At 37.4% G+C, this 23,471-nt stretch overlaps 1 protein-coding gene across 2 annotated transcripts in view; it reads left to right on the top strand.

The window, feature by feature from the left end:
- The first annotated feature begins 13 nt into the window (after nt 1-13).
- Nucleotides 14-23,471, top strand: part of LOC106874133 (xylosyl- and glucuronyltransferase LARGE2s) — a 39,681-nt gene continuing 16,223 nt past the window's right edge. Inside the window, exons 1-6 of one of the 2 annotated variants that reach the window (XM_014921747.3) lie at nt 14-54; nt 16,418-16,561; nt 19,024-19,066; nt 21,284-21,401; nt 22,157-22,261; nt 23,058-23,172. In XM_014921747.3, coding sequence (XP_014777233.1) covers nt 21,386-21,401; nt 22,157-22,261; nt 23,058-23,172 — 236 coding nt within the window. In that variant the 5' untranslated portion in view covers nt 14-54; nt 16,418-16,561; nt 19,024-19,066; nt 21,284-21,385. The remainder of the gene's footprint in view (nt 55-16,417; nt 16,562-19,023; nt 19,067-21,283; nt 21,402-22,156; nt 22,262-23,057; nt 23,173-23,471) is intronic. The other variant, XM_014921748.3, reaches the window with a different exon arrangement.

Genomic DNA, 23,471 nt, shown 5'->3' with positions numbered 1-23,471 from the left:
GTCTCCTCGCCTCATTCCCTACCGAGGATTATAAAACCTGGCCATGTTCTACAGGTGAGTGTTTTTATCTGCGCTTATTTATTGGAACGGCCTACATATTTCATTATTGTTTATTTCACACCTTGTCAAGCACTCCCAATTATAAGTTTTGCTGCTTCTTTCCCTCGTTTATTTAAATTACTCTGTTCTACTTACATTTAAAACTAGAAATTGCTGAGATGTTTTGGTAAAGGAAGACTGGAATGAAATGGGAAAGACAGAAAAATAATAAATAGCTTCATTTAGTTTGTAGTGGATGATTGTTTGTTCTCAAATATCGAATATTACAGTTCACTTCAGCTTATATACCCGTAGATCTCTTCATAGAACTTTATTGTAGTACAGATAATGCAATGCTAGGTCAGAGGTCTTTTTGAATGAAACCATTCTTCACCCATCCCAGATTTTTTTTTTTAATTCTATTTTATGGATAATGGAAAACTTTTCTCCGAAGTATACATGTATGTCTCTCTAGTTTTTGGTGATTATTATTATTATTTTCTTTTTCTTTTTTTAAAAATATTTGTAAGAACGGGAAAGTATTATCCATTGATGAACCTGTCTGTAGAGATGCCAAGTATAATAAAAGATTTATGCTTTTGGTGTGCATTTTCGCAATTTCAAAACACGCTGAATTTCATCTTAGGTCTCCTCCAGATTCCAGGTACATCTTGTGATTAGATAGACATATATTTTATTCATATTGTTTCTCTTAAAAGCCCAAACCTTTTTTTTTTTTATGAGTATGTGTGAAAAGTTAGGCTATTCGTTTTTTGTTGGGTTTTTTTTTGGGGGGGGGGGGGTATTTTAGCCCAATTTCCTCCTTAGCAACCCAAGTGAAAATATAGCGGGTCCAGTTTGGAATGGAATTACCAGCTCAATTTATGGACAGATGAAAAATATTTGACTATGACACTAATTACTGTAATGCATTTAATTAGATGGTGTTCTGCTAATTAACTGCTAAATATTTAATGTTAATTCCATATACAGGTGCGTGCTAGCAGTGTAAGATTTTCCAACAAAAATCAGATAAATGTTACATTAAAATTGGTAGATTTTTTTTTTCCATACAAAAAGCCTGTAAAGGTTATTTCATCGTTGAAAGTAAATTCTTTGTGTTGGCTTTATTCATCTCAGATTACATCTAATCTCAATTCTCTATAATACACTTTGCTTAGTGTGTGGCACTATTTATGTGTCTAGAAATTATTACTCTTGGTTAACAGTAAATTCTGCTTGTATTACTAATAAATTCTGAAGTTTTGGCATTCACTGTAAATTTTGTTAGTTTTTTTTATCATAAATGTAACTGTTTCTGCTGGAACAGATCTTAACCTGTGGCTAAATAACTCCCAACAACCATGTGATATCGAACCAACAAGTGAGTTTCTACATTGGTTTAACATGCTAGAAGTAACAGCAAAATTTCCTTCAAGTCGCACCTTATCGTCTTAAATAAGGAAAAGATAGGTAGTCACGGTTGGATTGCCTCTCGTCACGGATGTCGATCAGGTCTCATCTGGATGCTAAACAACAACCATGTGATTATGAAGATTAAGTCAAATGTATCACAAATCATTTCGAAAGCAAACCGATTATCAAAGTCATTGTCTCTTATTTTCTTTTACTCGTTTCAATCATTTTTAATGTGGCCATGCTGGAGCATCGCCTTGAAGAGTTTTTAGTCAAACGAATGGACCCCTGGTACTTATTCTATCGGCCAGTTTTACCGAACTGGTCGCGGACATATTAACTATCCTGTCCTTTCTTTTTTTTAACTGTAAGTCTGATTTAAGAGAGATTTTGCCTTTTATTTCGGCTGACCACAGCTCTGTCGACTTCCTGTTATCAATTAAGATGTTAGGAATGGTGAGTGTATATCGATAAAAGACGGTGTTGTTTACAGTATCCAAGACGGAAACCCACAAACCTAGCCGTTCTGATTTCAAATTCCAATTGAGTTAGCTCTGTGTTACAAATCCCAAGTTTAAGAGTTTAAGGACCACCAAGGAATAGTGTTCGACTAAATCTAATAAAATATACAATTACTATTTGATGCTTTGAATCCTTTATAATATCGAAATTCACCATTTTCACACCCACTCTCTCAGGAACTGGTTTTGCCTTTCATCTAATGAATGTTATTAATAACTCTGAGTTTTTAATTACTGTTAAATACTGGAGTTGGTCGAATCCATTTTATATGTTTTTCCACTTACAAGGAGGGTTCTCTCCTCAGGACAGATGGATAATATTTAATAATTCTGTTTTTATTTCGAGAAAAAAGATTTAATAGCCCTTCCTCATCGCTTGCAGTATACATAATCAACAAGATTTCTGTTTTTATTTGTTTTGTTTTTTTTTTTTATTTTGTGGCACAAATATAAATTTGATGCGATTTAATGTTTTATTTGCATCAGAAATATAGCATAATGTCTTTTACTAAATTATGTTTATAAAAATAGAATTACAGTTTTATTGAATGCATGTGTTGTTTAGTCACAAGTTAGCCCCGATTGAGCCAACTTTTTGGCCAAAGATGCACCACTCCATCATTTTCCAAGATATACCACACCCAGAACGGCATTATCCAATCTCTCTCCCCTCTCTGTCTCTCTCTCTCCCCCCCTCTCTCTCTCTCTCTCTCTCTCTCAGACAGCACCGTGTGGTTGTGAAGAAAACATAACTGCTATTTCTAGCAGGGTGAGCGACCACATAGAAGCACTTTCGTTGGTTCGCGGATGGATATATTCGTTTATGGCAGTTTAGTGTTAAAGAAGGGTGGAGAAGCAGATCAATGAGTAAACAGGAGTGGTAGATTGTTTGCTGGATTTAGTCATGTGGTATCCTTCGCCAGTTCCAGTATTAGCAGGGTTAACTTTTTTTCTTTCATTCCATCGCAGCCACAGGCTTGTATTAAATTTCAATTCAATTACTATATTACAGTCATAAAAATTGGATCTCGTGTTTAATTAAACGAATCTATATTTAGGCTATCTTGCAAGTCGCTGAATTCTTCAAAACAGGAAATGACTTCCGAAAAGTGCCATCAGTCTCTGTTACGAAACAACAGAGCTGTTTGAATATGACCACTCGACCTACTAGAAATAGCGGTCAAGGCCACGTGACTGGCCTTAAAATGTGAAGAGCACGTTGGCTAATGTATTTCTCGATAAATGTCTTGCCAAAGCTGGGCATTCTCGATCAAGGCCGATCTAGAGCTAAACTACAGTTTGTTTCAATGAATCAACAAGCGACAATGCAGCCTCTATTAAGTCATCCGACCTGCTAGAAATAGCAGCCAAATCACTCTACTGTCTTTTAAAATTGGAAGAACGTATTGAGTAATATAGTTTAAAATAAACTACGGCTGAAAAGACAGGATGGTCGTTGTTGGAACGCCTTTGACCATTGGTTTACTGAATCAGAACTGACCAGACAGACAACATCACTTTTCCTCGAAAACAAAAGTTAAGTTCTCCCTTCCTCGTGACGATTGGATTTATTAGTTTTATCATATTACCAAATAAGATTGATAAAATAGACCATTACCTATTTAAGTTTTAGTGTCAAACTTCATCTCATCTTATTTACCCTCTTCATCTTGGGAGGGTCTTGTAGGCAGAGTCCTCAAATATACCGTACCTCGGATCCTCTCAGAAACAAATCTTCCCTATCGATCTGGCTAGGTCCCCAAGCAAGACCATCCAAGCTCATGGATGTTAACCAACCGTCTTGCTCATACTCTATCCTGGGCTCTTCTGCCAGTCGGTTTTGCCCATAAAACCTGTCCACCAATTCTTTCCCATCACATCTTTGCTAAATGTCTTGTAGTATCAGTTATGACTTCAGATTTCACCCTATAATTATTTGAGCCAAAGATATGTTTGCTTGGTGTGTCCTAGGCCTTTCTTTTATATATCTTAGGGTCGTGCATATGTAATATGAGTTGACAATGTGTCAATTAATTAAGATCATCCAGGCAGGGGTAAAAAGCACCTGTGTTGGTGTCACATAAAAAGCATCCAGTACACTCTGTAAAGTGGTTGGCGTTAGGAAGAGCATCCAGCTGTAGAAACCATGCCAAAACATACAGTTAGTGCCTGGTACAGCTCTCTCTGGCTTGTCAACTTCTACAAGACCATTTAACCCTGACAATCTCACTCCCAACATCTCAAATGTAATGGAGACATTAACAACATTCTCCAGAACATCTCTCTCTCTCTCTCTCTCTCTCTCTCTCTCCCTCCTTCTCTCCTTAACCTCATGTATGGCTTCCATAAAGCCAACTTTACTGGTGACCTTTTCTTCTATGTCCTTTTGAGAGATTTTACAAAAGTATTGTTTTCCTTTGTCTGTAAAGCTTTCATCGTGTCAAGTATACAAACTTCCTGTCAAAACTCCATCTGTACCTCAGCTCCTATCAGATTGCACTTTGATGACCAGATGTGAAGGAGGTTTTCTCTCGTGTACCCCAGGGTTCACCTCTATTCTCCATGATAGTTATCATAGGAACAATATTTGATTAGAGCTGACCAGAGACAGAACAACTGGTTGATAGTTTTGCACACATTAAGAATATGAAATTGCTGACTTAATAAAAATTTTATTTTGTAATACCAGATATCATCATCATTGTCTAAACTTCCACTTTTCCATGCTTGCATGGATCGGATGAAATTTGTTCCAGCAAATTTTTACAGCTGATGCATTTCTTATCACCAACCTTCATCTGTTTCTAAGTGAAGTGATGTTTCTCCATGACGAGACATGTTTTCACAAAAGACTGGAAACAAAAGACACTGCTTCCTTGATGGTGACACCTGTTTACAATTAAGATTAGCTTCCTGTTAGACACCTGTTTACAATTACGATTAGCTTCCTGGATGGTAACATTTGTTTGCAACCATCATATGAATCAAGGCAAGGAGACAGTAGCACACACACACACACAATGGGTTTCTTCTAGTTTCTGTGTTTTTGTCTGCCAGATCCACTGGTGATAAGCAGAGCAATTCAGCTGCAAAAAACCATTCCAGAAAATGGAAGGCATGAATGGAAGCAACCTTAGGTAGATAAGTCTTTAGTCATGTTTGGGGTGATATCAGTGACAGGTAAAATGCACCCACTTCACAAAATTGCTTGATGATGGAAATGGCATCTAGTCTAAACATTACATGACCAGCAGAATTGGCCAGTTTTTCTCCCACGCTGTGTATGCTAGGTTAGGAAGTGCTGTGGTGAGTGACAGGGACACTGAGATCTGTCAGCAAAGAAACAGGCTGATGATTTGTATGTTAAACAAAACTCATTCATATACATATATCTGCTTCATTTTAACTCTCCATTCTAAATAGTATTAATGAACAGCACAACCATCATCATCATCATCGTTTAACATCCATTTTCCATGCTGGCATGGTTTGGACAGTTTGACATGGAGCTGTCCAGACTCCAGCTGTCTGTTTTGGCCTGGTTTCTACAACTGGATGCCTTTCCTAATGCCAACCACTTAACAGAGTGTGCTGGGTGCTTTTTACATGCCACCTCATCATCATCATCCTCGTTTAATGTCTGCTTTCCATGCTAGCATGGGTTGGACGATTTGACTGAGGACTGGTGAACCAGATGGCTGCACCAGGCTCCAATCTGATCTGGCAGAGTTTCTACAGCTGGATGCCCTTCCTAACGCCAACCACTCCGAGAGTGACTATTTTTTATTTTCTCTAATAAAACCCTTTTACTTGAATGCTTTATGTCTTTGACAGTGGTTCTTTCTGCTCCCACCAGCAGATTTTTTAGTATTTTATGTAGATTCGGTTTGAATCCAAGCTGTGTCCCCTTTGCGATGCATCTGCTTTGTTAAAGTCTTCCAGTCCATGAGTTATATTTGTGTGAGGTGTGCATAAGAGTTATGTGTAATGGGGAATGAATTATATCAAGACTTTTTCCAATCTCCTGTTGTGGTGGAGGCAAAGTGGCTGAGTTCCTTTTGAGTGTTGGGCCTCACAGAGGCAATGACCATGACCTTTGGCATTATGTCATGCTTGAAAAGACCCATCAAGCCAAACAAAATCACAATCATGGCATACACACACACACACACTCTCTCTCTCTCTCTCGCAGGACAGTGATGATGATAAGTCCAGGCAATTTTTTTGAAAAATAACTGTTATTATTCCTCATCAAAACAGGTTTTGCTATTTTTAAAGACCAAGAATCAATTTGTCATCTATTGAAAGAACTGGCCAGATGTATAGATGTAAACACATTTTTTTCTGCTTTCTCTCTTCTTTCTTTCTTTCTTTCCTTCACTTTTCCATTGACACTCCTTTCAGATACACAGGCACACACACACACACACTCTCTCTCTCTCTCTCTCACTTTCTCCCCATTCCTCACCCTCTTTTACTATCCTATACACCCCACATTACTTTTTTTCTCACACACACCCCCTCTCTCTCTCTCTCCACCCCTACACACTCAATAATACTATAAAAAGAGACCAAACCCTTCAAAAAATTTTAAATCTGAAGAATCTATTAGAGTAGATGCAAGCGCTAATATATGATTTATAAAAACATGTGACATATTAATAAAAATCTGTATCCAGATCTCTGAGTATTATTTTTTTTAATATATAAAATACCTGTACATCACCTCCAAACCTTCTAATATATCTGTATATACATATATCCATATAAATATATATATGTATGTATGTATATATATATATATATATATATATATATATATATATATATATATATATATATATATATATATATATAATGAAAGAATATGTGATATAGATATCCCTTTATACAACTTAACCAATTAGCACTCTGATAAAACTGTAGGAATATAAAATCAAGACGGAGGGAAAACCAATTCAAAGTTCGATGTATATATTCATTCAATCCATATTAACGAAATTCTCCCTGGTATACAATACACATACATAGATGCATTCATCTATATGAGATATAAAATTTCTAAGAATTTACACGAAAATTTATAAATATATAAAAATTCATAGATGTATAAAAATTTATAAACACAAATATAAAATAAATATAAATATATAAAAATATAAATCCATAGATGTACCTGCGAAGTCCAAATGTTCGAATTTGAATCAATGAAGAAGGTGGATAAAAAAGCGAATGTAAAATGATTCATAAGGAATCGTAAACATGTAGAAAATCTTCCGGCCATTTCGAAAAGATATAGGTTGCTATGGGCGAGCTAACTCCAACCATAGCAATTCTCTATATTTCTCTCATCAGAGTTAATAGATTCAGATAGGTTAGATGAAATTTTTTATATATTTATAATCTGCAAAAAAATCAACATATTCTCTTACAGCTGTTTCGATTTAGGCTAAAAGATTAAATTACAATAGTTAAATCATTGTATTAGGCAACATGAATCATCATAATATAAGGAAACTCTCCCAATCCTCCATGTCAGCTAACATTTCAACTTTAATCCTTATGCTCTCCAACACCATTGACTATTCACCAATGTATCAAGCTGTTCTTGAAAAAAGGGAACAAGAAAAATCATCAAATTTTAGCCCAAAGACCTTATCTACCTTACCTTTTTTTATATTTTAGTTAATAAGATGTAATTTGTGGGAGATCTGGCTGCCATTTCTAGCAGTTTTAGTGATGATATAGGGACTCCCTCATTACCTTAGCCATTGTTGTAGATTACTACTTGGCAAGGAAATTAGGCCAGGGAGTGTTGGGTCTGTAAGCATGCAAGACTTATATTGTTTAACCCCAGGTCAGCCTTAATTGAGAAACAATAAGATTAAAGGCATTCTATAATCATGAACATCCTGTTTTTTTTTTTCTTAGGGCATAATGTATCTAGAGTTACATTATGTGATGTGTCATTCCTTTTTTTTGTTAAGATAATAGACTATAATTTGAAGGAGAAATGCCTGTTTGTTTCTAGCAGGTCAAGCAATCATGTACAGGCTCCTAGTTGTCCTGTTTATGCGTGTTAATGTAAGGTAAATCCATTTATTCCTCTTTTTGACTTCTATTTTCTTTCTGTGACCCAGTTTCACACTGTTTCGCTTATATTGTTAATACCCTTGGGGAAATCTATAAACTACACCCCAGTCTGTTTTCTTTTCATCTCCATGAATCTGAGATCTCAAACCCTATGTAAATACAAAGATGAATTTTACATCTTCATGAAGATCCACAACAACATCACCATCATCATCATCATCGTTAAATTTACAGTGAAAAATATATATTTTGTTTATTACACACCCTCCCCTCAAAGCTCCCATTAGCCACTGATTCCAGTTGAAATTCAATTGTTTTGTTTTTTTTCTCCTCAGCCCCTGGACTCATTTAGCTCATTACCCACTTTCCATGGCATATTAAATGACTGAGACCATAGCATTTCCTCGAACGGGTTGCTGGTCCATTGCAGGGTACAAATCCATCAACCCCAGTACTTGACTAGTATTTTATTTTATTGACCCTGAGGGGAGGAAAAGCAAGGTTGACGTCAACAGCATTTGAACTCAAAAGGTAAAAAAACTGGGAGAAATACTACCAACCATTCTCTCGATTCTGCCAGCCAGCTCACTGCTTTGTTGTTAATACAGATATGTAATTAACTTCCATGTTAATTATCCTTTCATGTCATTAACTCACCAAGTCTCACTAAATGGTGGGTAAAAATGATATTATCACAAATTACTTCTATTAACACTTTTATCTCTGAGTTAATATAAAAGCGTCAGTGAAAGGAACTTCTCTGGTGTAGTCTACTAATTCTTCATCAACAAACTCCAAACTCTTTTACAGTCTTATAAGTTGGCAGGGGGTGGAGGACAGCATGTTTTAACCCTTTCGTTACCGTTAACAACAAACAAGATGAGGACAAATATCCATCAAATGTAAATAATGTACATAATTCCTCATCTCTTAAATATAGAACTGTATTATTTATAGTTTTCTTCAATATTTTAAAGTTCTAGATTTTAAAAACAATGAAAAAAATGAAACAGGGAAAATGTTTTCAATAAATAGAAATTATTTGTTAGGTTTTTTTTCTTTTCTTTTCTGTTTTCCTCTCCTCTGTTTCATTCTGCAAAAGAATTTCAAGATTGTGTCCTAAAGCTACAAATAATGATTCCATGTGTGGCAGTAGGTCACACATTTCAAGGCAAGGCTGTCTAGCTAATTGAATTGATGTATGTATTTATATATATATATATATATATATATATATATATATGTGTGTGTGTGTGTGCGTGGTATTTTATATTGTGGACATTGAGGAAGTGAAAATATCATGAAGAATGATTTCATTTACAGATCTGTTTCTAGGATGGGTTATTTATTAAATAGTATGCATTGTTGGAGGGACTCCGACCCTCATCTTTTGTGGCTTTATTTATAATGTATCTGCTCAATATGCTGTGGAATAGAAATTCAATTCTAATTGGGTTTTGGGGGTTTTTTTTATCGTTTACTTGTTTTAATCATTGGACTGTAGCCAAGCTGAGGCACCGCTTTGAAGGGTTTTAATTGAAGATGACTTGTTAAAGTTATCTCTACAAATATTCTATAGATATCATTGCCAGCACAGATTTTTGTTCCGATGTAAATCCAAGACATCAGATGTTTAACAAACAATGAGATCAGGAAGGGTTTTGGTTTTCCATTTTGCCCATCCTGCTGCTAAAGTAAGCACGGAATCTGGCCAGTTAGACAAGATAGTCCCTTCTGTGGATGGTGGCCTGAGGCATTCTAGTTGGACACACTCTTGTATTTTACCCAGTACATGGATGCAATGCCGAAGAACAAAAAGCCGAACGGTCAAGAGGCTGAAAAGACATACGGAAATTAAAATTTAATCTCATTAAATCTTAAGTGCCAAATTGGTGAATTGGTCATTAAACTATATAGATAGGAACGTTTAATGTATTTTTTTTTATTATTATTGTGTCCATTTGGCTTTATGTCCATTCAGCATTGTGTCATTCAGATTTACGTCCATTTGGCAAAAGTGCATCCAGCATCCTGTCCGCGCACGATTTTACGCTATAGGTGAAGGGGCATGGATTAGCGACCAAGGGTATTTGGCTCAAGATCAGAAGGTCATGAGTTTGATTCCTGGTGGCACATTGCGTCCTTGAGCAAGACACTTTATTTCACCTTGCTTCAGTCCACTCAGCCAGCAAAAATTGTAATTGTACCAGTAATTGAATGGGCCAGCCTTGCCACATTCTGCATCATGTTGTATCTCCCTGATACATACTACTAAGAGTATGCGTGTCTGTGGAGTGCTCAGCCACTTGCCCATTAATTTCACAAACAGGCTGTTGCATTGATTGGATCCACTGCCAACACTCATTGACATAACCGGCGGAGTGCCAGTTTGGGTGAATCACCAGTAACTTAAAAGAGCCATTAGTCTTATAGATATATGTGCTTGTGTCAATCAATGCATATGTAAACGCGCGCACACACACACACACATATATGAATACACACGTACACAGTCACACACAAGTGTAAGCTGAAATATGAATTATACAGCTATCATTCTTGGGTGGTGTACCCAAATGAATAGATGTTTTGATGAGGGTGGAAATAGAAAATAAACTGTGTCTGAACAATCATGTCTTTTTGTAATAATAATGAAATGATCTTCTTATATAATGGTTCTTCAAATAAGCAAAGAGGTCTCTGAGTGTTAGAAGCGTATCTGTATGTACATGGAGGAGGTGGTGGCAGCGGCGGTGGCAACAAGGGAGGGGCTGTTTTGGTTTACGTCTGACGTTCACCAATGATATTATTGAAGTAACTGCAAAAAAGTTCTAACAAGGAATTGAAACAAAACCTAGTCTTTCATTGCAAAGAAATTCCAGTTACAGTATTGCAACATTATACCACCAACACCAATGAGAAGTAGTGGTTCCAAATAATTCTTGTCACTTTACATTAAAGGGAATAGGAAGACTGGAAGCTTTGGCATTCATGCCTCGTCTACAGAAAGGTGTTAACAGCATAATCATGTGTATCCTATTCGAAAACTAGCAGGGTGCGATTCGAGAGTGATTTGGCTGTTATTTCTAGTAGGTTAAGTGACCGCATAGACAATCTGTCTTTGAATCCCTCTTCACGGTATCAGTGAATTATCTCCTCATTGATTAATTATCTCTGCAGAATATTTAAGGATTTAATGCCACAAACCTTGGTCCACTTTGTTGTAGAGAACAAATACCAACCAATGTTGGTTTGTTTACATCCCTGTAATTTACCGGTTCAGCAAAAGAGACCCATCATCATCATTGTTTAATGTACGCTTTCCCTGCTGGCATGGGATGGACGGTTTGACTGAGGACTGGTAAGCTGTACCAGGCTTCAATCTGATCTGGCCTCGAGAGTGTGGTGGGTGCTTTTTACATGCCACCAGCACGGGAGCCAGTCAGGCGGCATTGGCATCGGCCACGTTCGAATGCTGCTTTTTACATGCCACTGGCACAGGAGCCAGACAAATACCAGACTTAAAAAGAACTTGTGTCAATTTCTTCAACTAAAACCCTTCAAGACCTTGCCCCAGCATGGCCGCAACCCAATTACTGAAACAAGTAAAAGGTCAAACATGATGACTCTAATGGCAGGTTTTTCCTTTGTTCCTGTGTGTAATAAAGGAGGAAGCATTGTACTTCAAATTGAAACACTTTGAGCACCATTCAACCTCTGCAAAGACAAATACATAAAACGTTGATAGCTAGAAGAAACAAGGTCACCGTTTTCTAATTTGTGTGTTAAAAAACTTTCCCTAATCAAAATATTTTATCTCTGATTTTTCAGTTTGCAGATTAAAATTAAGCATTGCACATTGAGAACCGACAAGCATTCCCATCGGTACCATATGTGTTTGTTATCACTGTTACACATTGCCAGAAAACATTTTATTTAATGGCTGGATGAGGTTTTAAAATAATACAGGGTGAAGCAATAGTAACGCCCTATTTTTTATTTAACTTTTCATCATCATCATCATCATCATTGTTTAACATCCACTTTCCATACTGTCATGAGTTGGACGGTTTGACTGAGGACTGTACCAGGCTCCAATCTGATCTGGCAGAGTTTCTACAGCTGGATGCCCTTCCTAACAACAACCACTCCAAGAGTGTAGTGGGTTCTTTTTACATGTCACTGGCACGGGAGCCAGTCAGGCAGCACTGGCATCGACCATGTTCAGATGGTGATTTTTACATGCCAGTCAAGAGGCACTGGCATCGACCATGCTCGAATGGTGATTTTTACATGCCGCTGTCACAGGTGCCAGTCAGGTGGTACTGGCATTGGCCACGCTCGAATGGTGCTTTTTATGTGCCAGCCAGGTGGCACTCACATCCGCCATGCTCAAATGGTGCTTTTTACGTGCCACCAGCACAGTTACATGCCACTTTTATTGAATGAAAACAAATTACAGTAGTTTAAGAAAATTTACAAGTATTGTGCCAGTGTCATGTAAGAAGCACCCGAATTGGCACCCTGTAAAAAGCACCCATGCTGGTGTCGCATAAAAAGCACTGGAGCTGGTGCCACATAGAAAGCACCCAGCCCACTCTGTAAAGTGGTTGGCATTAGGAAGGGCATCCAGCTGTAGAAACCATGCTACAACAGACAATCAGAGCCTGGTGCAGTCTTCCAGCTTGGCCAGCGCCTATCAAACCATCCAACCCATGCCAGCATGGAAAATGGACATTAAATAATGATGATGATGATGTCTCATCCGAGCATAATCTGTTATGATTAACAAACTAATTAGCATGTTCAAAATGTTCCCCTTCACATCCAATGCCGAACGCTACCAGCAACACTTCTACAAGCCATTTTGGTATATTTCCGTGTTAATTCAGGGAGCTTTCAGTACACTCCACAACAAAAGAGTCAGGTGGTGTTAGTTAGATCTGGTGATCATTGGTCATAAATCTGTCCAAGCAAGATTGACCTGGGGTTAAATAACAACAGCCTCTCCAGAAGCAATAGTTCCAACACAGTAGTAGTAGTAGTAATAGTAGTAGTTTTAAAAAAAGGGCGTTACTTCTGTGGCATCCTGTATATAAAAATATATTACTTGTGTGTCATCTGTTCGGTTAATGATGAACAATGGTGTATCACTGTCTTTAAACAAATGGAGGCTTTGCACCAGGTTGATGTGCTAAAGTGAGTGGCATGCCTCATCTACAAGTATGCCTAAAGAACCTGCTATGTCAAATTAGCAATGTACTACCACCTTAGCTATCCAGCAATTCCACCACCCATTTGAGCAGATGTTCAGGTTCCTGTCGGGTTATGTCAGACAACTGCTGTGATATTTCAGAGAGATAAAGCTGTCAACTGACTTCATTATCACAATCATCTGGCCATTCTTTGTGACTATACATATATATTCTTTTATTTTTTCATTTATTTCAGTCATTTGACTGCGGGCCATGCTGGAGCACCACCTTTAGTCGAGCAAATTAACCCCAGGATTTATTCTTTGTAAGCCTAGTACTTGTTCTGTCGGTCGCTTTTGCCGAACTGCTAAGTTTACTGGGGTATAAACACACTAACGTTGGTTTTCGAGCAATGGTGGGGGGAGGGGGACAGACACACACACGCACACAGCCCTTTTGTCAGCCCATGAATATTGTAGACAACGCTTGCCCAGAGTATCATGCAGTGGAACTGAACCCTGAACCATGTGGTTGGAAAGTAATCTCTTTGACCACACAGCCACACCTACACCTTTATATGTATGTAGTGCGCACACATCTGTGTCTGTGTGTATTTGTTAACTTTGCAGCCTAAATGCTTCATGTTCGTAATACTACTACTCCCCCTCACATCCAACCTCCAGTGATTTGGAGAAGGTACTCTTTACCATTTCTTTCCAAAGTTTAATAAAATAGATGCCAAGAATATATAATGGTTTATTCAATCAACAGGTGCTGTGATAAGTTTTCAGTGAACATCGGAAATTTATTCAACTTATTTTGTCTGATTTCTCATTTCACACTCCATTTTCGCCTGTCTTATGTATTATCTGATCTACCGATATATCGTCTTTCGTAATCTTATCTATCGCAACCCGCTACATACTAACTTCCATCACCGGCACATCTACCATTAACATACTCACACATGAATACACACGCACACGCCACATATTTATAGTGAAACAGTGCAATGTTTTACAAACCAGGCCTACTTAGAAGAAACCTGATTCGTTGCAGTTTGAGCAAAAGTCTAACATTTCTCTCTCGTTTTTAACTTTATTTTTATTTCCTTATTTCCAGTCTTGTTTCCACCATCCACCCCCGCACCTATGCTACTTCCATTTCCCATATTTTCACATTCTCATTCCTGTTCTGCTTTCTCTCTGACGTTTAACCCTTCACTTCCTCCTCCGCCCCCCCCCCCCGTCTTTTCAACCCTTTCCTGCGTTTTTTCTTTGCACTTGGCTACCTTCACAGAGCGAAGGAGTTAGAGTTACCATATCTGGTAGACAAAACAGTCCCCAAATGACATGAATGGCATGGCAAACAGAAACTGCAGACTGCTCCGTGTGGTGGTGGTAGTAGTAGTAGCAGCAGTATTAACAATAGTAGTAGTAGCAGCAACAGTAGTATTAATAGCAGTAGTAGTAGTAGCAGCAGCAGTAGTAGTTACAAAAGTGAATGTGTTGGAGGTAGTACTTACATTGTTGTTGTGGTGGTGGTGGTGGTTACAGAAGTGAATGTGGTGACAGTAGTAGCAGTAGTTTCACATTTTGGCACAAGGCCGGCAGTTTTATGTGAGACCCTGAAATGCTGTCTCACATGACAGAACATAGTCTTGCTCTTGTAATTCTAGTAGTAGTAGTAGTAGTAGTAGTAATCAGGTGGTGAGCTGGCAGAATGCTTGATGGTATTTCATCCATCTTTACGTTCTGAGTTCAAATTCCGTCTGGGTCAGCTTTGCCTTTCACCCCTTCGAGGTTGATAAAATACGAACCAGTCATGTACTGGGTTGATAAATTAAGTACCAGTAAAACACTGGGGTCGAACATGATTGGCTGTCCCTTCCCCCAAAATTTCAGGCCTTGTGCCTATAGTAGAAAGGATTATTATTATCATTATTTGGTTCAAATTCAAGTTGCCATGCAGTGGGACTGAACCCAGAACCATGTGATTGAGAAGCAAGCTTCTTACCACACAGCCATGCCTGCGCCTATAATATAATAATGTTTTCACTCTATCTAGTGAAACAGCTGTAGAGAACAACAAAATTATGAATCCTATGAGAAATTGAGGTTTTTTATCTTTTTAGTTTTCTAAGTTGGAAGTTTCAGATGCGGTTCTTATATTTTAACCATTACAGAATACATTTAACTCTGGTGAATGTGCAAAACATGGTATTATTTTTGCACATAATTCTTATGTTATTTTTGTACTGCAGATTTTTTGAATTTTCTCAGACAAAAACTTGCATTGGATTGCAGTGAAATTTCCAGATTTTCATGATTCATCAGATATGCTAGAATTTGTCAAATTTCTACAGGCTTACTCATTTAGATACAGGCAGGAACAATCTTTAATTGTTTTTATGTAAACCCATCTTAACAATTCATAATTAATCATTTTAAAGTTTGCCTAAAGTTGGAATTTGGCAAGTTTGGGGACTGCAGACTTGTTGAAGAAACACATAAAACTCTACATATTTGTAACACTAGGCTGTATTGAGCTCTCCTGTCACAGTCACAGTGGATAATGTACATTATTCCTTTAAAAAGAGAAATGGAACGGGTTGGTCATGACTGGAAAGCCTTTGACTATAAAGTATAAATAGATATTCTTTTCCACTCTAGACACAAGGCCCGAAATTTGGGGGGAGGGGGGGCCAATCGATTGTATCGACACCAGTACACAACTGGTACTTAATTTGTCAACCCCAAAGGGATAAAAGGCAAAGTCGACCTCGGCGGAATTTGAACTCAGGATGTAACGGCTAAGCATTTCGCCCGGTGTGCTAACGGTTCTGCCAGCTCACTGCCTTAAAGTATAAATAGATATTAATCTAATGATGGTCATAATGTACAGTGTTTTTGTCTTTGATGATGATGATGATTATTGCTGTTGTTGTTGCTGCTGTTATTATTATTATTATTATTATTATTCAATTGTTCTTATCGTTTGATCTTATATGTAATTTACTGCATAGAAATTTGAGTATATCTTTGAGCACATATGTATATATACGCCTGCCTTCATTCGTTTTTGTTTTGCTTTGCTTTTTTTAATCTAAAAAAGATTAAAAGATTATTTATTTATTTATTTATTTGATTATAGATCTCCCGTGGTTGGAGTCTGTTAACATCTAACAGATGTTTGGGAACGGTGCCATTTGTTCTGCACATGCAACACAATGCCGACTTTAAATTGATCTCATCTCAACATTACTTTTTCAAAAATTAGGAAAATGGCTGAAACAAGGTAAGTTAGTTGTTAAATATGTGTATGTGTGCATGTATATATATATATAAATATTACAGAGATGTACTTGCATAGCAAGCAACCTGATCTGAGATCGTGTGCTGGAACGAAAACAATTGCAGCATGGAAGGTGTTTATAAGCCATTTAAGAAACACACAAAAACCGTTAAATTCACTTCAACATTTAAATTTAATATATTTTGGCAAATTAAATTTAAACGTTGGAGTGAATCTAACGTTTTTTGTGTGTTTCTTAAATGGCTTATAAACACCTTCCATGCTGCAATTGTTTATATATATATTTATATTTATATTTGATTTCATATTTTCACTTCACCTCATTGAATCTTAATGCCTAAAAAAGTAAAGACAATTGAGCTACTGAGATGAAGAAGGTATTTCTCTGTGTGTGTAGTTATATATTTATACTTATGTAGTAAAAAAAAATTGCACAGAACAACAAAGGAACACCAAGGGAAAAAGCACACATGCTCGTCCCTCATCAGTTGTCAGCCAAAAATCATCACAATTTCGTGCCATTATTGATAAGATTGTTCATTTTGTGGCGTCAAAAGCACAATACTGCTGATTTAAGTCAGCAGACGTGAAGGACAGTAACAAAAATTATAAACAAATTATACACAACAACAAATAAAGTTTAAGCATAATGGAAAATGACACGGGTACTTGCTATGTACAGGGTGTCCCAGAATTAACTATTTCATTGAAATCAGACAATTATTTTTTTAAAATTTGCTTTTATTTATGTTTAGTATGTGTGAAAAGTTTATCATCATCATCATATAACATCCGTTTTTCATGTTGGCATGGGTTAGACGGTTTAACTGGGGACTGGCCAGCCAGAAAGCTGCACCAGACTCCAATCTGATCTGGCAGAGTTTCTACAGCTGGATGCCTTTCCTAACACCAACCACTCTGAGAGTGTAGTGGGTGCTTTTTACGTGCCAGTGGTGCAGGAGCCAGTCAGGCAGCACTGGCATCAACCATGTTCAAATGGTGTTTTTTATGTGCCACCAGCACAGGTGCCAGTCAGGCAACACTGGCATTGTCCATTGACCACCCTCGAATGGTGCTTTTTATGTGCCAAAAATATCTGACAGATCAATTTGTAAAGGCATGGAATAAAGTCCCTTTACTGCAAACTAGTAAGAGATGATGCCAGGCAGGGCATCCAGGTAAACATCACTGCCTTTAACAACTTTCATCTCACCCATGATGGCATAGAGAAACAGATGTAAAAACCAATAGGATGACAATGCTAACAGTGGCTACCAAAACAAGTAGAATTATAATAATAATAAAAATAATATTAATTATAACAATTAATCACTTTGGCTGCAGGCCACTAGTTTACAGGAGAGAGGAATAGTTAATTAAAACAACTCCCTTCTACTTGTCTTTTATCGAGCCTAATGCAGTGAAAACTAGAAACAATCTCCTGCGGGATTTGCACTCAGACATTGAATAAATTTTTAAAAGTCCACCTGACTACCGACTGTTAAGTATTTCTGTCCAGTTGTCTGCTGGTTCAGCCATCTACAATTATAATGAGTATGATAACTAATATTATTATTGTTTTGTCTTTTACTAAGGCAGCAAACTGGTAGAATTAGTAACACAACAGGTAAATCCTTAGTGGAATTTTGTCTGTCTTTACATTCTGAGTTCAAATTCTGCCGGGGTCGATAAAATAAGTACCAGTCGAACACGGAGGTCAATGTAATCAACTAGCCCCTTCCCTGAAATTTCAGGCCTTGTGCCAAAATTTGAAACCATTATTGTTATTTTACTTTATTTCAATCATTGGACTGCAGCCATCCTGGGGGTAACTCCTTGAAGGGTTTAGTCAAAAAACAATCAACCCTTGTACTTATGTTTTAGTTTGGTTGTTTTAAGTCTGGTACTTGTTCTGTCAGTCTCTCTAACCAAACTGCTAAGTTATGGAGATGTAAATAAACCAACATCAGCTGTCAAGCAGTTGGCAGAGGGCTTGACAAACATAAACACAAAGACACACACATATATATATATATATATATATACCCACACACACACACATTCACATAAGTAAGTATGTATATATGTATGTGTGTATATATATATATATATATATATATATATATATATATATATATATATATATATATATATAAACTGGTTTATGTACTCCTATGTTGTCTGTTAGCTGAATCTGCTAGAGGAGCTTTCTGTGATATCCACACAATTCTATGTATCTATATATTGCACTATAAATTTATGAGTGTGACAGGCTTCCACACAGTTTCTGTGTACGAAATTCACTCATAAGGTATTTTTGGGGCCTCTGGGTCTATAGCAGATGTTTGTGGGACTGAATGTTGAAGCCACTTGGCTGCAAAGTGAACTTCTTAACCACATGTTCATAACTTATCTGGGGTTTTTTTTTTTTTTTTTTTTTTCAGCTGCTGTCTCGAATATATATGTAGCAGCTGCCCCATATTCCAGGTAAGATATTTTAGATTGTAAAACCTATAATTCACAAATATTTGGGTAGGTTTAAAGTGGTGAAACGGCAGAATCATTAGAATGTTCGGCAAAATGATTAGCAGTATTTTGTCTGACTTGACGACCTGAGTTCAAATTCTGACACGGTCAGCTCTGTCTTTCACCCCTCAGGGTTGATAAATAAGTGCCAGATGAGCACTGGGGTTGATGTAAATTGACTAGCCCTCCCCTATAATTGCTGTCCTTGTGTCAAAATTTAAAACCATTATTCTGGGAGGTTGAAATGGATATGTTGTTATGAAGTTCTAGGTTCAACCCTACTTTCGGGTAACCTGAGTGTCTTTTACTAGAGCCTCAGACCAGCCAATACTCTGGGAGTGGAATTCCTGGAGAGAAACTAAGAAAAAACCTGTCATGTATGCATGTTTTATTATCATCCTCATCATAATCATTTCATCTCCATTTTTCCATGTTTGCATAAGTCAGATGAAATTTATTGAGGCACATTTCATTGGTGTCACATAAAAAGCACCAGTGTTGGTTCCACATAAAAAGCACTGGTGATGGTACCGTGGTTGGCATTAGGATCGGCATCCAGCTGTAGAAACCAAACCAAAACAGACTTCGTTTTTATGTGGAACCAGTTCAGGTATTTTTTTACGTGGCACCAGAAGAGGTGCTTTTTATGTGGCACCTTCTTTGTTTAATTTGGGACAAAAGCATTCCTAAATCCATTAGATTGACACTTCAAGACTTTCATAATTTCATTTTGAAATTAAACCATTTTAATGGCATCTAGCTTGTACATTCAACAATCAATCACGAATAGTATTAGGAATGATTTCAAAACTGGATTTATAGTTATACAACAGTAAATCTTGGTACATTTCATGGTGTTATTTTTGCATTAGATGTATCTTAGATATGGATGGGTGCGTTCAACCATGTGTGAGGCAGCGGGAACAGAAACACCATTGATAGTGTGTCAGTGTAGGGACGCCTAACCTGGACAGATCGGCCAAAAGTGCCAGCAATTGATGTTCGGATGGATCACCAAAGCACACGCTCCCAACCGAACATGGCTGATGCCAGTACCCACTGACTGGTTCTTGTGCTGGTGGCATGTGCCATGCACCATCTGAACATGGCTGGTGCCAGTACCCCCTGACTGGCCCCTGATCGATGCCAGGCACACCTGACTGGCTCTAGTGCCGGTGGCACATAAAAAGTACCCACTACACTCTTGGAGTGGTTAGCGTTAGGAAGGGCTTCCAGCTGTAGAAACATTGCCAGATCAGATTGGAGCCTGGTGCAGCCGCTGGCTCTCCAGACCCCAGTCAGACTGTCCAACCCATGCCAGCATGGAAAACGGATGTTAAACGATGGTGATGTATCTATCTATTAAATTTAGGTTTTTGTATTTGGCTTTTGGTAAGGCTTTCCCTATTATTATTATTATTATTCTCGCTTTTGTCTGCAAGTGTATTTACGGGGTGTGTTCTGTCTATCACAAGTGTAAATGTTTTTACAGGCTTCCCATTCTTATCAGCAATAAACAAACATAAAATGGGAGATCTTACCCGCAGACAGCTTCATGCAGCAGCAGCAGCAGCAGCAGCAAGCGGAATAGATGCCATTAGTTTTATTGTTGCATGTTGCTGTTGTATGGGGGGGGGGGGGGTTATAGTTTGTTTGTTTTCACTTCTATGGAGTGGGGGTGGAAAGGGGGAGGGCAAGATCCTTGTTGCAGATTAAGGTCTTAATAGGGAAATTAACAGCAGTCCTTGCAGTTTTTTTCCGTGTGGCCTCTTATTGTGATTCAGAGCATGTTTAAGCGAGTTGTTCACACTTTGTATTGTTTATTTGATTATGTGTGAATTTTGTTTTAGTTGGTGGGGAGAGGGTTCTACTTCCTCATTTTCATCATCATCATTATCATCATAGCATGCTTCCATGGGTCAGAGGGGATTTATTGAGGCAGATTTTCTATGACCAGATGCTCTTTCTGTCCATATAAACCATACCAAAACAGACAATTGGAGCCTGGTGCAATTCTTCAGCCCATTGGATCCTGTCAGACTGGCCAACCCATGCCACCATGGAACTGGATGTTAAATAATATTTATACTTGCTAATGAACAATTTATTTTCTTGTCTAAGTAACTGATTCCTCTCTTGTTTTACGAACAGTTTTCTTCATTTTATGTTTATTTCCAGCACAAATCCAGCTTCCACAGTCACCTGATTTTTAAATGCTAAAATTCTGAGCGACAATTTCCTTTGATGTTTACTCCCAGCTAGCCTGGAAATAAACCACCAATGTTTCAAAAATTAAGTAAGTTTTCCTTCGATTTCAAACTCGCTAAATTTTTATAAAGATGTGCTGCAAAGTGATCATTTTGTCTGCTAGAAATAGCAGCCATGTTCTTCTCAAACCACAATTTACTGTCTTAAAAAAGGAAGTACACATTCAATAATGTAACTCCTTGATACATTGTCTGAGAATAAGATGAGGTGATCAAAGATGGGATGCTTTGATCAAAGCTGGATTTCAATAACAACAATATCACCATCATTATTTAATGTCCACTTTTCCATGCTTGTTTGGAAATTGAACTTTCTTACCACCCAGTCACCTATAGCCGTGCTTTCTGTGCCTATTATGTTTACCATTTAGAAAATTTTTTTTGGTGTTGTGGGTGGTATGGTTTTAATGCCTGGCTTTCCTTGTATCATCAACCATTTTACAGCTTGGATTGGTTTCAGCACAAGGGAGATTGTCTGTGACAAGGCTAAAAGGCCCTCTCTGCCTTTGTTTCATGCTTTTACCCTTTCATTACCAACCCGGCTGAAACCGGTTCTGGCTCTGAGTACAAATGTCTTGTTTTCGTAAGTTCTGAATTAAAATCTTCCACCAAACCTTAGTCACAATTTATGTTCCTAACACCAGCTTAATGATGACTAAGTTATTTCACTAAATTCTTTGTTATATTTAAAGTAATTGAAAGAAACACAGAACATCTCAACAGAAATATGGTAACGAGAGGGTTAATGATAATGATGATCTTACTTTTCAATTTTTATTATCAGACGAATCCAAAATGTTCCGAGTGAAGAAGAAATTCTTGTTGGTGCTGATTGTGGTCTACGCTTTTCCAATGTTCTTCCTGGTCTACCTTACTATCAGCGCTGATGGTGAGTAACAAATACAGTTATTATTATATTCTGGGAACATAAACCATGATGCGTCATCATAATCACATGTAGCTTACAGATTTGTAGATAACGATTAGCTAATTATAATCTCTGATTGGTGCATTTATTCATCCTTTTTATTTCTGTACTAATTCTCAGTTTGATAAGATGGTGGGCAGTAAAGGCCAAAGAATTAAGGATTCATAAAACACCATTATTGCTGTGAACTATGCCCATAGCAAAAATCATTCTGTTCCTGATGGATAAGTCTATCTATGACTAGTTACAGAGAGAAATACTGCCCACTGTTGTAGTCCATGGAAGCAGAAGTATCTTAATAGCTTACATTGCTGTACTATTCATGTGGTCTTTGTATGAAGCAAACTTGCTAAATTTGCCTTTTAGCGATGTATCTGCATTAAGTATGATATATAGATAGTTATTTTAATCCAATACTGCTTCTATTGCATATAATGAATTCTTATTCAGTTGAGCAGCTACTTGCAGCATCAGTGATTTTTCAGTCAGCATTTTGCTATATCAGATGTCTCTGTATGTAGTTGGCAGTGGGTACATGCTACTGACAAAGCATAATGAAGCAGAAATGCACATTTAGCAAAGCAACCACTACTGCTGGTCAATTTTTCATGTACTACTGATATATCTTTGTGTTTTTAAACACAGTATGCCCATAAGTGATATTGCTTCCAGATCAATACCACTGATTTTTTTTTATTTATATATATTGATTCTTCTTCTCTGAAGCATCTGTTTTTTTGTCTTTGATTCATTTCAGATTATATTTCTTACGGTAACAATGGAGCCTACGGTGTCAGTCGCTTGGAAGCAAAGCTGGCACAACGAGTTAGAGAAATGGAAGAGAAGAACCAGTTTCTTCAAAAGCAGTTAAGGTTTGTCCCTTTTCTTAAATATGCTACGACATAACCAGATGTTGAGTATTTTCTCTATAAGCCCACAAGTTAACTTGTTCTTGGAAAACAAACTTATATGCTTGTAGGGCCTACCTGCAACAAACATATTAATATATATAGGCATATGCATGGCTGTGTGGTTAAGAGACTTGCCTTGCAACCACATGGTTTCAGGTTCAGTCCCACTATTTAAAATTAAGTGAAAGAAACACAGAGCATCTCAAAATAAATACAGTAACGAAAGGGTTAACAAGTCTTCTTCTGTTATTGTTTATGAG

This window comes from Octopus bimaculoides, chromosome 7 (assembly GCF_046866305.1).
Source record: "Octopus bimaculoides isolate indiv1 chromosome 7, ASM4686630v1, whole genome shotgun sequence".
Classification (NCBI taxonomy): Eukaryota; Metazoa; Mollusca; class Cephalopoda; order Octopoda; family Octopodidae; genus Octopus; species Octopus bimaculoides.
The sequence above is the reverse complement of the archived record's forward strand: the minus strand, read 5'-3'. Positions and strand labels throughout refer to the sequence as shown.